Source organism: Sinohyriopsis cumingii, chromosome 9, assembly GCF_028554795.1.
Source record: "Sinohyriopsis cumingii isolate HCF-2022 chromosome 9, ASM2855479v2, whole genome shotgun sequence".
NCBI lineage: Eukaryota > Metazoa > Mollusca > Bivalvia > Unionida > Unionidae > Sinohyriopsis > Sinohyriopsis cumingii.
In genome coordinates this window covers 37,441,587-37,461,143 of record NC_142969.1, presented here as the reverse complement: position 1 = coordinate 37,461,143, position 19,557 = coordinate 37,441,587, and the positions used below count along the sequence as shown (strand labels likewise).

At 34.9% G+C, this 19,557-nt stretch overlaps 2 protein-coding genes across 3 annotated transcripts in view; one reads left to right on the top strand and one right to left on the bottom strand.

Moving 5' to 3' along the window:
• The window catches only part of LOC149791568 (coiled-coil domain-containing protein 13-like), a 43,422-nt gene extending 34,154 nt beyond the window's left edge, over positions 1 to 9,268 (bottom strand). For both annotated transcript variants that reach the window (XM_089970112.1, XM_089970113.1), the window contains exons 1-4: positions 9,123 to 9,268; positions 5,747 to 5,934; positions 5,216 to 5,290; positions 1,185 to 1,290 (exon numbers count right to left, since the gene is read on the bottom strand). In XM_089970112.1, coding sequence (XP_089826238.1) covers positions 1,185 to 1,290; positions 5,216 to 5,290; positions 5,747 to 5,917 — 352 coding nt within the window. In that variant the 5' untranslated portion in view covers positions 5,918 to 5,934; positions 9,123 to 9,268. The remainder of the gene's footprint in view (positions 1 to 1,184; positions 1,291 to 5,215; positions 5,291 to 5,746; positions 5,935 to 9,122) is intronic.
• Positions 9,269 to 17,590: 8,322 nt separating this feature from the next.
• The window catches only part of LOC149791567 (PHD finger protein 14-like), a 73,019-nt gene continuing 71,052 nt past the window's right edge, over positions 17,591 to 19,557 (top strand). The window contains exon 1 of the mRNA XM_089970107.1: positions 17,591 to 17,717. Coding sequence (XP_089826233.1) covers positions 17,651 to 17,717 — 67 coding nt within the window. The 5' untranslated portion in view covers positions 17,591 to 17,650. The remainder of the gene's footprint in view (positions 17,718 to 19,557) is intronic.

Here is a 19,557-nt window from a genome sequence, read left to right as displayed (position 1 = left end):
AATGACACTGTAATAAAGTGATACTGTACCAACTGACTCTGTAATAAAGTGATATTGTACCAACTGACTCTGTAATAAAGTGATATTGTACCAACCAACTCTGTAATAAAGTGATATTGTACCAACTGACTCTGTAATAAAGTGATATTGTACCAATTGACACTGTGATAGTGATATTGTACCAAATGACACTGTAGTAAAGTGATATTGTACCAACTGACTCTGTAATAAAGTGATATTGTACCAACTGACACAGTGATAGTGATATTGTACCAGTATTAGTATCATACATCAATTTTACTTTGTCATTTTCTCAAGAAAATTTCAAAGGCATCCCAGTCAAATACGATCAATGTTATGATTGACATTATACAATGGACACTCAAAGCAATACGTCTTGTTTTAATGACTTGTACAAGACATAACAAAATGGAGAAACAAAACAATAAGTCTTGTTTTAATGACTTGTACAAGACATTACAAAATGGAGAAACAAAACAATAAGTCTTGTCTTAATGACTTGTACAAGACATTACAAAATGGAGAAACAAAACAATAAGTCTTGTTTTAATGACTTGTACAAGACATTACAAAATGGAGAAACAAAACAAAAAGTCTTGTTTTAAAGACTTGTACAAGACATTACAAAATGGAGAAACAAAACAATGCCTTGTTTTAATGACTTGTACAAGACATTACAAAATGGAGAAACAAACAATAAGTCTTGTTTTAATAACTTGTACAAGACATTACAAAATGGAGAAACAAACAATAAGACTTGTTTAAATAACTTGTGCAAGACATTACAAAATGGAGAAACAAACAATAAGTCTTGCTTTAATAACTTGTACAAGACATTACAAAATGGAGAAACAAACAATAAGTCTTGTTTTAATAACTTGTACAAGACATTACAAAATGGAGACTCAAAACAGTAAGTCTCCTAATTAATGTCTTGTTCAAGACAATCAATATATTCTCTACATTTTTACTTCTTTGTGGAAGCCAACATTAATGTAACCCTTACATGGTTTATTTCTTAGGATCAAGTCCAACAAGAATTCTGTTGACAATATGACATCACAGAATAAAATCCTTTTCTCAAAACACACATTCTAATACAAGCCAGACAAAACAAATTATAATGCTGTGAAACTTATCAAATATCTGCAGTGCATATCTACCTGCCATGGCTGCTTTCTCCTCCTCCCATTTCTTCTTTAGATTTCTAATCTCAAAGTCTCTCTCACTTAGTAACCGATATGCTCTTCCATTCTCATCCTTCAATTCCTGTGCCAGAAAAATATATACTGAAGGATATTTCAACAATAATAAATTATAGCTATCAGTGTGACAATACATTTTAAATCTAAACAAAGTAACATCTAATTCACTGGAGTCTGAAGACAAATCTTTTACAGAAAGACTTGGCATGTGAAAATTTCATATCTAACAATTAATTTCATATGTAACAATTTTACTGTAGAGAAAACCATGATCAAACAAATTTCAACATTTTTTTAGCTGCAATTCATCTCTCTATTGCAGACAATGAATTTTAATGATATAAATCAGCTTCAAGAATGCCTACTTCAAGTACAAATTGACATTTTTACTAGAAAAAGTACTTTCTGTTGTGAACCTAAAGTTGGGTGATAAATAATTTGGTTTCACATTTTACAGCAAAGCAATACATGTAGGTTATTTAGTGCTGAAGCGATCAGAGTAAATTGCCTTGCCCAAGGATACACCATAGTATCTAACCCAGACTGGTCCAATTGTAGGATTCGAATCTGTACCCTTTCAGTTGTGAGGCATGCATGCTAACTACTAACCCATTGTGGCTCTAGTAATAAATGAACAGATTCCATTATTTGGTACATTTTGTTGTGATATTGGCAGTCACAAATCAGTCTGATCTTTTCTTACTCCTATGGAATCCCAGCAAAAACATTTGATAAACCCAATTTTTCAAAGGCTATAATAATAATTATGATATTGTAACATGTGCTTCACTTTAAATACAGAGGGGGACCTATAATCATTATGATATTGCAGCAAGTACTTCACTTTAAATACAGAAGGGGACCTATAATCATTATGATATATGTACTTCACTTTAAATACAGAGGGGGACCTATACTCATTATGATATTGCAGCAAGTACTTCACTTTAAATACAGAGGGGGATCTATACTCATCATGATATTGCAGCAAGTACTTCACTTTAAATACAGAGGGGGACCTATATTCATTATGATATATGTACTTCACCTTAAATGCAGAAGGGGACCTATAATCATTATGATATATGTACCTCACTATAAATACAGAGGGGGACCTATAATCATTATGATATTGCAGCAAGTACTTCACTTTAAATACAGAAGGGGACCTGAAGGGGACCTATAATCATTATGATATTGCAGCAAGTACTTCACTTTAAATACAAAGGGGGACCTATAATCATTATGATATATGTACTTCACTTTAAATACAGAGGGGGATCTATAATCATTATGATATATGTACTTCACTTTAAATACAGAGGGGGACCTATAATCATTATGATATAGCATAATTGTACTTAACTTTAAATACAGAGGGGGACCTATAATCATTATGATATTGCAGCATTGTACTTCACTTTAAATACAGAGGGTAACCTATAATCATTATGATATATGTACTTCACTTTAAATACAGAGGGGGACCTATAGTCATTATGATATTGCAGCATTGTACTTCACTTTAAATACAGAGGGGGACCTATAATCATTATGATATTGCAGCAAGTACTTCACTTTAAATACAGAGAGGGATTATGATATTGCAGCAAGTACTTCACTTTAAATACAGAGGGGGACCTATATTCATTATGATATTGCAGCAAGTACTTCACTTTAAATACAGAGGGGGACCTATAATAATTATGAAATATGTACTTCACTTTAAATACAGAGGGGGACCTATAATCATCATGATATTCATACATGCCAACACCTGGTGAGGAAAATGTGTAATCCAAGTGGACAAAAAGAGTAATCCGAGCAGAAAAAGAGTAATCCAAATATAACATGATACAAATTCAATAAGCATATGTACAAAATGATTTATTTATCCCTCTGGACCTTTAACATCAATTACTGCTCCAAGTTTTCATATATAACACTTTGAGCTTTAAAAAGCAGCAGACTCATAATGCATTTCAAAATACTTTGTACCAGTTGAGACTATAAATGTTTTGCACACCAGTAGAGCATTAAGTGCTGGGTTATTACAAAGCCTGGATCTAAATTCAGTTTTACTTTTGTTAACAATGTTGAACAATCTCTCACAGGCAGCATTAGACTCGTAAAGAACCAATATTCCTTTCATAACCTGACAAAGAAGAGGATATTTATATCTTCCAGTTATTGGGTCTTTTAGCTGGGAAATAAGATGAAAAAATCAAATCTGTCCCCATGAAATACATTGTCAGGTAGAATGCCAACTTGATACTTCAGGACTTCTTCTAATTTATCAGCACCCTTTCCTGCAGCATGGTGCATCATATGACAGAGACAACCTGATATGAACAATGATGGAGACATTTTTCAAAATATAGAATGCAACTCCTTTACGAATTCCATTCATCACTGATGCAGCATCAGCTGAAAACCCCACACAGTTCTGCCAACTTATATTTATTCAAAGCATTACCAAGTAAATAAAAAATTATTTTCTCCAGTGGAATCTACTGTTAATTCTGGTAATGAAAGAAGAGCACTCTGGCTTTGCCCTTTTCGTTGTCAAAGTCTCTTACACAGACTGGGTACAACCTTTTGTCATCATAATCACTACTCCTGTCTGTTGCAATACTAAACGGCCCAATTTTCATGGCTTCTGCAATTTTAAGTGAAGTATCTTCTGCTAAACACCTAACATTATTAGATGATTTTGTTCTTGCACATGCATATTTTCTGCAACTTTGGAATCAGGAAACATCCGTTTGAACAGAGGACCAATGTAGTCTTCTACTGCTAAGGGTAGTCCATATTCTTTTAAGAACTCAGTACATAATGCTTCTGCATTTATAAAATTCTTGTCGACAATTTAGTTCTGCTGTAAAAAAAGGAGTTACCTTAGTACTGGAATTAGTAAAACAAAGCTAATTCAAGGTTTCTTTGTTTTACCACCATGACCAATATTAAAATCCTTTCCACGCAACCTGCAAGGGGCATGAAGCTGCCGTAGAATGAAATGCTGTAATATGTAGTTCACGTATTCATCTCTGAATTGATTTTTCATCTTTTCTAATCCATCTGTGAAATTATTTGAAAAACATTTTCTCTTGAATTAAATGACTGTTGATACCTTGTTTTGAATCATAGAATAAGTGTCATTCAACATCATTTACCTGCATTGTTTTATATTACGATTCTTATTATTTTTACATTATACCATATATACTTGCTTGTAAGTCAAATTCAACTGTATTCAACATAGAGCCTGATTTGTTGTCACATAATGCACTGGCAGATCTTGGTCAATAATGTTTGCTCTGTGATTACTCCCAAAAAACTGCATATACCCAGATCTGCCAGCACATTATGCTCTGAGAGACTGGGTCTATGCAACATACACCTGGACCTGACTTATAGGCATGTACATTATGTACTGTAGCACCTAAGCATGCATGGGGTCGATTACAGGTGTTCGATTACAATTATGATTACAATTACAGCTTATTTGTTGCTAATGATTATGATTGCAGTTTATTTGGAAACCATGATTACAATTGCTTGTTATCTTCTCTTTTTGTTCTGAGCAGATATCATGCATTGTATAACTGAAAATCAACCGACCAAACATTATTAGACACAGTATATTTTTAGAAAAGTTGGCTTGTATATTGGCCACCTATAATTACCCATTCCTTATTGTAATAGTCAATATTCGTGGTCTTTTGTTTATGGAAACTTTCATTATTATTAGAATTATTAAGAATATAATTAGTGATTTTGTTTGGTTGTAATCATTTGTAATCATCATAAATTACACTATGTGATTACACTTCCAATGAGGGACAATTAAGATTATAATTATAGAGCTTATGAAATCAATGATTACAATTATGATCACAGCTCACACTGTAACTGATTACAATCAATTACGATTGCAATCGTAATCGGACCCATGTCTGCACTGTAGAATGTGACACTGCATATCTTACCCTAATTTGATTATTTAGGTGATCTACCAATTCCTCTGACAGGTAGTTGTTATTGATCTTTGGTGGCTCACTCAGCTGTGGAAAAATTTGTAACATTATATAACTTTTTATATCTCAATAAGAAAGTTCTAAAAAATGGTGGAAAAAATCATCTTGCATTTATGATTCATCATTAATTGATATAAACATGGATGAGAAGAAATGTCATCATGATGAAAAAACTGTCAAATTAAAATAAGTTCACTTCCAAAAAACTTGTATATTGAGGACTTTGCGGTTGAATTTTCTTTTATCCAAACAAAAATATGTATATTTTTACATGAACTTCAGCATCCCTAAGAACCCTGACAAGGTATGTAGGAAATACAAACATAAACACACACAAAGAATGCTGACATAATGAAATATATGCAATGAATTTTAGTTAAAGCAACTTTAAACTTTGTTCTTATTTATCATACTTATCAATCAATATTTGTCTTGACAAGTGGGTCTTCCTCAACTAGATTGTTCTCAAATAACAAGGTATACCTTTAGATTTAAATTATCATCTATTCCAAATGCATTTGATGAGGCTGAAACAGCTGACATTGCAGACTTCTCTCTTTCCTCCTTCCTCTGTTTTCTCCTGAGCAGCTTCTTCTGTTGTTGTTCTTGAAGAAGCTGAAACTGTTTCTTCAAACTTTCGTCTGTTGATTCCATATTGATTGCTTAGGAATCTGAAATACCCCATACTGATTTTGAAATCTAGATGTTAAATTAAATCTGAAACCCATGGAAGAATTTACAAGGTTTCAAGTTTTCAGTGAAAATTTTTTTACTGGTGTGCAGTTTGGGTTATCAGATCTAGTGTGTTTTTCATTACTCATTCAATTTAAAAATCTCTTAATGAATCATGTGACAAGATAAAAACAAAGCTTAGGCAAAAGTAAAATATATATATTGTTCCAGTAACATTATGATAAAAAGAGAATTGGAAAATCAGTATAAATTTTTGGTCTTTATTACCGTTTTTAAAACTCATATTTCATCTTAGCTAATACCACACTTTTGAATTTAGATTCTGATTTGGTTGTGAAACATAGGATATGATCTATATTTTTTGGCACATGTCATAAAAAGGTACAGGGTTGGGCAATTAAAATTGGGTAGGTTGGATTACTGGTACAAAATATATTGCATTCTTTGGATTTAAAGATTTTCTTTTTAAAATCTAAAATAGCCCACTTGGAATGAGAAAACTATATATGTTAAATAACTGGCTTAATGGTTAGTAGCTTTATACTTCTCGGTCTATTACATATAGACAGTTGTCATGAAGAATCATTAATTTAAGTTAGGGTCAGCACATCACATCTTGACCAACAACAACAATTTCAGTTCAATCAAGAACTATCCTTGACTGGAATGCATTATCTCCAGTCCTTGTGAGGTTAGAATCTGAAGATGAGCTGAAGTTCTGATGTAAATAAGCTGCCTTAATTTATACAGCAATCCATAACATGGTATCACTTATACAAGTATATTGCATAGATATATCAACATAAAGACTGATTACAGCCAAGGAAACACTCCAATGATGAGGCAGTTACAAAGAATAAATTATCATATTAACAAAATTAAAATTATATGGCTAAGTCAATGAAGAAATATAAATGTGTTTTCTTAAAAGTAGACTGTGATAATTTTAACACTGGTACATATGGAAAGTTTTTTAAAAGTAAAGAGATGGATGTTCATGGTTATATTATTCTTTCTTTCATGCAGAGATATATATCTTTCTCCTACTATGGCTTAATGGAATATAAGACATAATGGATTGACTGATTGATTGGGTTTTAAGGAAAAGCAGCACTTTAATGAATTTTTAGTGCTAAGACAAGCCTATAAACACACCAAACTGACAGCCAACCTAGATTTTTGCACATCATTTTTCCATCTAATATCATGAAAAAATTTATGTGTACAAAACCTCATTACTGAGTATCATGTTCATAAGGGAAACATGTCTGACTATGCTTCGGCTTGTGCTTTTATCAAATTCATTAAGCTAAATTACTTTCGGTGCCCAAGCAAAACACATCAGTGGACAATATGTGGAAAGGAGTTACAGACAGAAGAAGTACAGTAACATGAAATGTGAGAAAATAAATGACAGCATAACAATAAATTCAACCTCTTCTTATAAATAGTTTGTCTGATCATGTAAATTGCTAAGTTTTTACAAGCACCCAGCACACAGACTCTGAATATGAATAATTGCTGTTATCACATAGATAAGACAAGTTCTTGCAGTAACGGTTTGTAATCTATCAAGGAGTGTTGATTGAAGGGCAGTAAAAGAAAACTAAATAATCACCATTTAAAGGTATGTGAAGCCAATACTTAATATTACACCATCTGATGAAATAGCTGGTACAGAAGGCATACATGACCTAAATGACACCTACCTTAGTCATCTGAATTCAGCAAACTGAAGTTATCGATTTATATCCTGTATCTACACCCATGGGAGCTTGTAACTTGAATTGTACCCTTTTAATTATATACAGGAAGAAAGTGTGTGTGTGTGATTTGGATTTGTAACATAGCTTTAAGAATTTTTCAGTCAGATCGGTATGATATGTTTGGAAGGTTATAGCACTGGGGCATCATGACACAAACATGTAGCATAATGTCCCACCCAGTCACATTATCCTGACACCAGGCCAGCCAGTCCTAACACTAACCTCTTAATGCTGAGCACCAAGCGAGGCAGCTGTTAGTACCATTTTCAAAAGTCTTTTATATGACTCGGACAGGGATCGAAACCCAAAACCTCTCACATCTGAGGTGGACGCTCTAACCACTTAGTACTAATATTAGTACCCTTACTCCTACCTCATGGACAGGGTACTAACATGAGCATATAAGTATCAATGGAGCAAGCTGGGTGTGATTCATACCCTGTGCTCTTTTAGCCCAATAATAACAATTTGAACATATTCCTTGAATATAATCCAATAAATTGAGTAGTCCTCTTATTTAATACCGGAAATATGGAAAATCATTGTAGAAATAGTTGTAAAATCTTGTTTACCTTTTTTATCTGATATTTTTGTTTAAATCGTCCACCATATTAGTTCAAATAATGATTACTTCCATTCTCAGCCTCGTATGTTTGTGTGCCATATAAGGACATTGAGGCCTTATTTGGAAACGTAAACAAATCATAGTAAAAGTTTGGTGCGGTTTGAGTAAAAAATTCTGTGCATTAAAAGTAAATACGGTTTATCTGCAACTTTGAAATTCCACCAAGAAGCGATTATTTGCCACCTGATTGATAATAACATAGCGTAGAATATCCAAATATGGTCTGGCAAGCCTTACGTAGAAAAGGGGTCACGGCGAGAGTCTCGCATTATCTGTCATGGTGAACACGGTGAGGTTAGTGTAACCATGCCAATTTATTTTATCATGTAAGGGCTTAATAAATTCAAAATAAGCCAAACTTCTTTCACAACATGATTATACTTATGTAGTAGATTTCTACATTGTTTGTTTTTCTGACTTTAGTGATGATTTTTTTTTTTGCTTCATTACATAATATGGTATCAGTTCGTAGCCTCAACCACAACAAATCAAGTTGAGGCTGCGACATCGTAGCTATCTAACCACTATGCTACCGGAGCGGTGTAGGAGGAAAGTAAACACTAACGTCCAGCTCTACAGTAACGTCATTACAAAAAAAATTATACCACCGTATGGTATTGCAGGCATATGCTATAGTATGTTTAAAAAATATACAGTACCAAATAGATCTAGCGATTGTTTTATTTTATGATCAATGCACACAGACATTACGTGTCCTACTGTACTCAGTACAGTATACGTGGAGATTTGGCTGTCTCTCTTTCTTTAGGCTTACGTTTGCTTCTTTAAATATTCACTGCTATTATCCATATAATATCGACATAATGGGGCTCCGTTCAATCACCTTCTCATCTCAAACTATATTTTTCTGGACTTTTGTCGCGACAACAAAACAGTCTCGGACTGAAAGGAAAGAATCGGCGATAAAATATTTTTACGTTTCATTGGCCGAAATTCCCTAAGATTTAATGAAAATTTCGACTTAGAATCCGGTCCGTACTAAGAACATGGCATCGCTAATCCGCGATACCTATCTGCTTACAAGCTTACACACTGTAATATATTGATGAAATCAATAGAAAGTGGGACTAACATGTACATTATATTAATCCTAGATAAAACCAATGGTATCGCTCCTCCTCACCCCTTTACTTGTTCATGTACAATTAATGAGTGAACCTATTTCAGTTATTGAAAGAGCTTAGTAATATTGTAATCCAACTTGGAATTTGGCCTTTTCTCGAGAAATACAGTACCATGCCCTAATTTGACTAAACATGTACAAAATTGTCTTCATTTCAAATTAGGAGGTATCCATATTTTTCTTATTGATTGCAGAAAACCTTGACTTTTTTACGCAGGAAAAACATGCATCGGTATTAAAGCATTTCTTATAGTAATCGTGCCTTATCTCCGTGAAAAACTCGGGATAACACTTTTAAAAAAAATTAAAATGGGTTTCGTTGTAATAAATTTTTATACTAAAACTCTATTTTGTATTATTTCCGACACCTATACCCCTGACAACAATACTGATGTTGGATAAAATATCAAAAGCAAAACAATATACATCTCAATTTGAGAAGAAATTGTTTGAAAATCGAACTTCCAAATATAATGCAATTGAGCAAACTCCATTATGAATAATGTTTGGTATTTGCTTCACGTTTTATTACATATGTTTAACTTACAAAAAGCATGCATACAACCTTTCGACTTAATAACATTATATTTCAAATTTCAACATTCAACAATAAACGGCCAAAACCTAACGACAACGTCCAAGTCTTTCTTTAAATTAGATGCTACAGCTACATTGCCCAGTCACTCCTTCGCTGCATAAACAATATTTTAAAAATTACAACACAAAAAAAGAACAAAAGAATCTCAAAGGAACCAAACGAGAGGGTAAAAGTAAACAAAATCAAAGAAATTATGTACACTACGTTAAATAACGTTTTACAGGTAATCTGAACAGTTCTATGAGGCGATTATATGCTGTTATGTATTCTCTCACAACTAAATTGACTTCTACCGGTAACTCCTCTCTTCACAGGTACCTGTATATGTTATGGAGGACGAAAAATAACTTTATTTCTTACAAACCATTGATATAAGTCAATCGAGGGTATAAATAACGGACACCACATTTACATCGGAATACTAATCTCACCGAGATGTCACAGTTACAACAAGGATAATCCTTGATAAATCGGATAAAACAGAATGATATGGACAATTATTGACATAATGAGTTATTTCACCAGGAAACGTCAGACGAAACGACTATCGGAGAAAAATATAAAGTAGCAACATCTATGAAGACAGCCACGGCTACTAGGTTGCCGACAGAAGAAGAATGTGTGTGTGTGTGTGTGTGTGTGTGTGTGTGTGTGAGAGAGAGAGAGAGAGAGAGAGAGAGAGAGTGTGTGTGTATTTTAACGTAGCTTTAAAAAAAAAGTGTCAGTCATATCGCTACGATGTATGCAGTGTGGCAGTTTATAGTGATGTCTAGCACTGGGGAATCATGCTGCAGACATGAAGTATTATGTCCCACCCAGACACAATATTGTGACACCAGGCCGACCAGTAGTAATACTAAATTCCGAATGCTGAGCGCCAAGCAAGACAGTGCCATCTTTATAAGTCTTTGATATGACTCGGCTGGGGTTCGACCCGCGACCTCCCGCATCCGAGGCGGACGCTGTAACCACTTAAGCCACCGGAGCGGCCGAAGAAGGAGAAGAGCCTCAACTTTCATAATTAAGACAAAGATAGGCAAGTTAACAAGACCTACATCGGAAATCGGCTAGATCAAAATTATGACATCCACACCCTTGCCAGCAGAAGAAAAAGTAAACAACAAAGAAGTCAAGAGAGGAGTCATACAAGAAACAATTACTCCTTTAGAGATGTTTTCTTGTAGGACAAGTAAAGCATTGCAATCCCGCCACCCAACAATTCCCCCATAAAACAAATAACACACGTAAAAGAGCATTGATAGTTGGTTAAGAAACAACTACATCAAACCACATGGACATACCTTTCAACCAGCATTTACTACAAGCCGAAGGAAGGCTGTTGGCTACGGAGGAATTCAAAAACTGTATCATGCCGCTAAAACCAAACTCAAACGTTTACATCCGCAAGATGTTCGACAATGGTCGACGTACACGTTACGGAAACCCGTTCGACATCATTTCCCAGAAGATAAAGGATGGTACCTGAAATCGAGTATCAGCGACTATCGGGTTTAACATATGTCTCTCATTTATGATCGAACAAATCTCAACGCAGGTGTACAAGGCTCTCAATGAACAGACTCTGGAGGCATTCCACAACGTGCTAATCAGCATCTGGACGGAAGAGGAGATGCCAGACGACCTCCGCGATGCATCAACTGTGTCCCTCAATAAGAATAAAGGCACACGTGCAGACTGCAGTAACTACAGAGGCATATTCTTGCTCTCCATAGTGACAAAATACTTGTCGCATCATTCTCAACATGCTTATTGCGGAAGTGTCAGAAGATAACCTCCCCGAGTCTCAGTGTAGTTTTCGTCCAGACCGCAGCACCGTTGACATGATCTTCGCAGTGAGACAAGTTCAAGAGAAGTGCCTTGAGCAGAACACGAATCTGTATGCCGGCTTCGTGGACCTGACAACGGCTTTCGATACAGTCAACAGAGGCGCACTGTGGGTAGTACTCAATAAGTTTGGTTGTCCTCAGAAGTTTACTAACCTCATCCGGCTCTTCCACGGTGACATGACTGGAGAGATTCTCTCAGATGGTGAACCCTCTGAGAAATTCACCATATCTAACGGTGTCAAACAGGGCTATGTACTCGCCCCGGTACTCTTCAACCTATTCTTCACACAGGTACTGCTCCATGCCATCCGTGACCTTGACCATGGTATCTACATCAGATATCGCCTGGATGGATCAGTGTTTGATCTCCGTCACCTAGCTGAAAAATCCAAGACGCTAGAAAGACTCATCAGTGAAGCACTCTTTGCAGATAACTGTGCCCTCATGGTCAATGAAGAGACTAACATACATGCAATCGTAGACAGGTTCTTTGAAGCCTCCAACCTATTTGGACTCACAATTAGCCTAGGAAAGACAGAAGTCCTCTTCCAGCCCGCCCCAAACACTGTCTCTTCACAACCCTGCATCACCATTGGCGACACGCAGCTGAATAATGTGGACAGTTTCAAATACCTTGGCAGCACAATATCCAGTGATGGCTCCCTGGATAAAGAGATCACTGCGAGGATCTAAAAAAAAAGCCCGTCAAGCACTTGGACGACTCCGAACCAACGATCAGCACAAGGACATACGCCTGTCAACTCAGACGAATGTTGAGAATGAAGTTGTCCTCGCGTGTCTCTTGTATGGCTGTGAAACGTGGACTGTCTACCGAAGGCATATCAGTCAGTTGGAACAATTCCACAAGCGCTCCCTGAGAGCCATCATGTGGATCAAGCGACAGGACCGATTCACCAACCAGGAAGTCATTGATAGAGCCAACGCAACAAACATCGAAGCCAGACTAATCCATGCCCAGCTTCGTTGGACATCCATGGCATCCGCATGGATCAAAACAGAACCACAAATCAGCTGTTCTTTGGCGAGCTTGCCCAGGGCAACCGAAACCAAGGCCGCCCTCGCAAGAGGTACAAAGACAATGTCAAGACGCACATCAAATGGACAGACCTTCAACCCCACTAGCTCGAGTTCGCTGTCTCAGACAGAAGCCTCTGGCGAGCCCTGACCAGAAAAGCCTGATCCACCTTCGAGGTTGACCGCCGCCAGCGTCTTGCTGAGTTGCAACGAATGACCAAGAGGGACTACGCAGCTCTTGGAAATGTGAGTTTGAAACAAGGAGATAAACAGTTGTGGGCTATTTAAATCAACAATTTTCTATAGGTATATAATTCCCACTCCATCTTTGAGATATACCGACAATAGCATCGACAATGCTAGTTTCGACAACGCCAACTACGACAACAATTAGTCGAATAACTGCAACAGTCCTCTTTCGGAACATTTGAAAAACCCTCGTGCTTATTGTAACTCATTGACGACCAGAACCATCGAACTATGAATGATCAATATTATATAATATTACCTAGTGAGAGTTCTGTGGATGTGTTCCCGAGCAACATATGTTGTTCCAAAGCCAAAACACCTCGGACCATACAATTGGATCATGAAGTTCATTGAGAAGGAGCTTTGTTAGAAATTATTATTACTACTCAAGTCATTAATGTCACACTGTCATCGTCGATATCCTCAGCGAACAAGTGCAAGAACAGTTGGCCAAATATGATCCTATCTATTACGAATCCAAAGAACATCGCCAGCTTATCTTCAAGTCAACATCTATACCATGAGAATTCCAACAGGATATAATTTTATTACTCGATATCTTGCTTCAGCATTTTAGTTTGGCAAAGCTCTGAAGAAAACTCGTAGAAGTTTGCTGATCGAATACCATACTATTTTGCATCGTCTTAAAAAGGATTATTCTGACGGTAAAACGAAGTCTATTACTTTTTCTCCATGTTTTTTTTTCTGTTCTGGGTGGATATCTCTCTCGCTCCTATGAATGACGTTCAAAACAAATATCAATTCTAAGAGTATTTTCGCTTCCCAGTTGAATTCAACGAAGGACTAAATTGTATGCGTGTGTGTTCTGATGTCATTAAGTTCAACATATCGGGAAACACAGATGCTTATCTTCTGATTAGCATTCCTTTCAAATTGTATCCTGCTATATCTGCTTAAGATAAATGAGGAAACACTTATCACGTTCCACGAGCATTTATGCAGCCTCATTATCTTCCTGTATGTCAATCGTATTTTGACAGTACCAATAACAATAAAAACGGAGATCTTCTCCAAAATATTATAATATTATATTTCTGTAAAGAGATCGTCAGGGTGAAGGTATATTTATACATATCCTACTCTACTGCCCTGACATGAAAACATAAGCTAAAGACATACAAGTCTATTCTGTTTATATTAAATCTGTTATACTGATATGCAGTCTGTTTATGATAGCTCGTTTTCATTGCTTCTAATGGCAATGACATTGTCTAAACAAAAGCCCCAGTACATTTTTATCAGGTCGTGATTTTATAAAACACCAATAAGAACCATTAGATTGACTTTGGTGTTATTGATCTGATCGAGAAAAATGTATCACCAATCAGGTTTGACAACCCACAAACTGTGTTACATTCAACAGCGATTTGTATAGATCTTTAATTACTAAATACTGATTGATCTCTGCACACTAAATAACAGCAATTCGACATTGTAGTTGGTGATATATACCATGCAATTGTTACTTGACTTTATTTTAATGTTTTTGTTGTGCTTCAAATATTCAGTATTATTATAAAAAATAAATTAATTCTCATCCTAGTTTTATTCCAGTACAGTTAGTGAGGACTAAGACATGCCCTGTTTTACTGTTGTCTTTTATGTCACCAATGATAGTATTTATTAGCTAATCTGAATAGTGTAATATCCATGAAGAAACTTTATCCTTTGCAACAAGCTCATTAAATTTTCATTTATCAGTTGGAATGACGAAACAAATCTCTGTATCCTGAAAAGTGTCGTGTCTCTATGTGATATCTTTCTTCAAAAAATATATTGAATTATAACTTTTCCAGTTTATAGGAAAAAATTAAACCAACCATTACTTGAAGATTTTATTTTCAGTTTTAATCCTTCCCTGTGTGTTTCTCCGGTATCTCTTCCTCTTTCATCGCTTCCTTCTTGTACAAGTTTGTTTTGTTCTCATTTCCATTTGTTGATTTTTTCTGATTGTTTTATCTCGTTTATTCTCTGGTACACTAAGATGACGAAGACGACCACTTCGTGTCAAATTCATTGTCGTTGAACCCTTTGTTTATCGTGTCGTCAACGTTGTTTAACTTTAAATTGGCAAATGTTCATATTTCATAATGTTTAAAGACTTTGTTGAATGACACTTGTTCTTTGAGGTATTCTGCAGCAAAGTCTGTTTTGTATTTACATCTGAAACCTCAGTTGTGCTGACCAAATAATTTTTTTTTATCTCGGTAATTGTTTTTACCCTAAAGTTAAGACCGTTGTCCTCATGTTTTTGTCCCAGAAGCAGTTTGGGACATTTTCCTAATATTTTTGTCCCAGAAGCAGTTCGGAACATTGTCCTCATATTTTGTCTCAGAAGGAGATGCAGTCGGCAACCTAAGATATAACAATGAAACACTTGCACTTTTTCGCTGAATTATACAACTAAAAATGTGATATTTTTCGTAGCCAATAGGGAACTGACTTAGTAAAAGTGTACTCATTAATTTTGCAAATTCTACAGTTTTAATGTTTGATCAAGGTACTTGTGAAAGTTTAAACGTCGTCAATAGCATGTTGTAGACAACTTTTGTATAATACGTATGTGCAACATTATAAACTGAGTTAATAGTGGCTTCTATTTCACTCGAAAATTTTTGTTTGAAGTTACAAAATATGCTATTTATACCCGAAAAGTTAAAGCATTTTGGGGATCTGGTTATATGATGCAGAGATCTTTTTACTGTTCATTTTTTAAAAATCTTATCTATTGACCCTGTAAAGAAAAGCATTTTTTTTAGATCAAAGGAATAAAATTACAAAATAACAGCTTAAAACAGCTACATCACCTATCAGATAAAAGATTATATTTCTGTTTTGTGCACATCTTTATTTTCTTTCAAGTAACGCGATTGCCGCGTCTTGTGAGTTTGTAGACCCTCGGTCGTTCTTTTTCAACATTCGCTATTCACTATTTAAAGTTCCTGTAACTGTTTTCCAAATTGTCTACCCATGTCAAACTATTCAAACCTCTTGTAGCTTTCGTGAAGTAACTTTTTAATGTAATTTTTCAGTCTTGTTTTCATTTTAATTTTTGTGCTAGCTATATTCTGTTTAATTTACAAAGATAAACTGAAATTAATAGTAGATGCATGACAATTTAGAAGTTTACAGTAAGTAGGGAAAATTAACTTCAAATATCATTTATCATAAAAGTGTACATTTTTAGACATGTTTAATAAAATTAAACTTATAAACGTGTCACAATAGCACGAATATGTAGTATGCGATTCAGCAAAAAAATGCAATAATGCAAACTTGTCAATAAAAAAATCAGTATTCAATATTCTTTTGAAGTGACCGCTCTAGTGGCCTAAGTGGTTAGAGCGTCCGCCTTGGACGAGGGAGGTCGCGGGGACAAACCTCGATCGAATCTGCAGACATAGTTGCGATATAACTAAAAAAACTTGCTAAAGTTACGTTAAAAATCCAAATCTCTCTCTCTCTCTCTCTCTCTCTCTCTCTCTCACACACACACACACACATTCCTTGCAATGAACATCTTTAGAAAATCTCAACCAGATAAACAATTTAGGGGTCACGATTCATAACGATGTTAACTAAACCATAATATTCAAGAAATATTCAGTAGGGCAAATCGTACTTTAAACATCTTTGGGCGTAATATATCATCTCGAATTTAAAAAAAAAAGAATTAGCTTTCATAGGTTAACTTTGACCTATTTCATAATATACTAGTACATGTTTGGCCATCATCTCCCAAGTATTACAGGAAAAACTTTTCTATAAAAATATCTAAAAGCCAGCATCCACATTTATAACATACACTTACTCCATCAAACCAACGTAGACAGGAAACAGAATCGACTTTTATAAAAAAAAAAACAGAAAGAATAAAACACTTTAAATAATCCCCTACAACAGCTTGATAAAATAAAAAAGTCCCATTTTTCCAACCCATGAACTATCAAAGGACAGTTTCCCCACAACTATTAATTACAATTGCAGAATCTTCTGTAAATCAGATTCATACCTTTCAAATGTAGTCAAATACCTTTAGTCATTTAATTATTTTTTTCTGGAGCAATTCATTTTGCTGTGTTGACGCTGAGCGGTGCATGAATGGCGTTGCATTGCAGCAATCGAAATGAAGACATTTTACGTTCTTCTTGTTGAAAAATTTACCTCATTTTCTCATACATCTTAGTTTCATTAAATGCACACATTTGATCAGAAGCATACCGATGGTGTATAAAATAAAAAAGTGTCTTACATTTGGTTATTCCATTGAACTAACGACATCTTACCGGAGTTTTTGTTAGTTCTGGACAGAGTCCGTTACTAAGATGCTGAAAATCTGGTTTTGTTTTAGTTACATGACATTGATTCTAATGAGCATCTTACCGTTGATTCGAAGGTAGTGAACAAAAATGTCAGAAGACGATACTCTCACGGAAGTAACTGGTTCTGGTGTTGGATTTTTATATAAGGCGATGTGTATGTAAAATAGAAGATTTGTTTTTAAATTTGTTTGATATATTGTTAAAAGTATCATGAATGTTGGCGATTAATTTCAATCTGTAATCTGTTTTCGAGGCCATAGCGTCTATTTATTTTCCTTTCTACAGTGTTATTAACACTACTGTAACTCATTAGTTCTTTTTTCTACGGTTCAGTGTTCTAAGTTGTCTTTTATTGCGACAAGCATTAATATTTTACTGTGCGTAACAAGGAAAGTTTTGTTAATTTAACAATAAAATATAGAATATGAAAACGATGAAACAATTTACAACTACAGTACAGTTCAGACGGTCCGACTAATCACCCCAAGACTACCCCCAAAACACCTCAAGACTACCACAAGAATGACCTTAAACACTCTCACATACACACAATACATATATGCAATTAAATAAAATGCCAAAAAAATATTTGTAAAATTTTGCATTGTATATTAATATCAGTATTTTTTTCCCCAAGTCGGTAATCGCCAAAGGAAAAACCTCAAGGCACAATAAGACTTTTGAAAATACACCCAAGACACCTCCATTTATGTTTCTGAGTTGAAATTCTTCTATCACTTGACCAAACATCGTTTAATATAATCTTGTATACCCCAAAATTGAAAACTAAAAATCCAAGAAATGTTTCCAAGTGATTTACTCAACCATAATGACATTGTCAGATCAGTTATCAGTCAAGCATTTGATTCTAAGTATGGAATTACTCCAAGGATGTAGACAAATAAATAAACCATAAATCTGCAATCCTGTCAATGGACTGCTGTAATGAAGCTATATTAAAGTGAGCGATTACATTACAAAAACCTCTTCATCTAAAAATAGATGCACTCACAACTGTGTTGATTCTGTAGGAAAGAAGGGACTGCAACTTTCGATGGTGGGACTCCTATTTTTACCAAAATGGGAGTCCTGGACTCCTAGTTTTAAAATCCTAGCAAGACCTCTAATATATGTATAGTACTTTTGTCATTGTTTCTTTTCTTTTCTTGATATTATTTATGATGAAGTTTCTAAATACACAATCAGAATATGTAGTGGGGGCAAAAATATGCAGCATTATCTTAGTTTGGGGAATTCATCAATTAGCTTATCATATATAAGTTGAGTCTACATGCAAACTGCACAGACCCAGATCTGCCAATGGATTATATTATGGACCTGACCTATAAATTAGTATATGTGGTATCTCTGAGGCCAGTTAGCATTGATAGGTGGTAAATTGTTAAGATTCACCTGTCAACAACATTAAGGTAGTTTTTAGTGCCTTAAAGCTAATCAGATCATGATGAGGAGAATGTTTTCTTGATAATTGCCAATTTACACAGGAGAAAAATGACAACTGCTTCAGTTGATTGTGGGGCCTTAGCCTTAAAATAAATGTGAAAAAACAGTAATGTTTTTTTTTCCTGATTTGTTATCCTACTTAGAAAAAATGCAAGTCACTGATGATTATGTCGGCATTATAGCAGCACAGTGTTAAAATTTGTAGGAAGCCCTTAACACAGTAAAAGGTGAGACAGCATATCATGATAGTAATGGCAGTACTTAAGAAAAACTTATTATACACTGTCTTACTACTTTAAATTATTCCCAGTGTTTTATTTGAGAATTGTCAGCATTTGATGCTAAAAGCTTTATGACGTGAGAATCTTTATCATACTGAAGAGTAATTTTTGAATGTAAGTAATGAGCATATGTATCACTTGATATCAATACTTTCAAGATATAAAGAAGATGAACTCCTTCCTCTTACACATCTGTATACAGTGTTGTACATAAAACACATCACAACTACATGTATATGGAATTTTAAT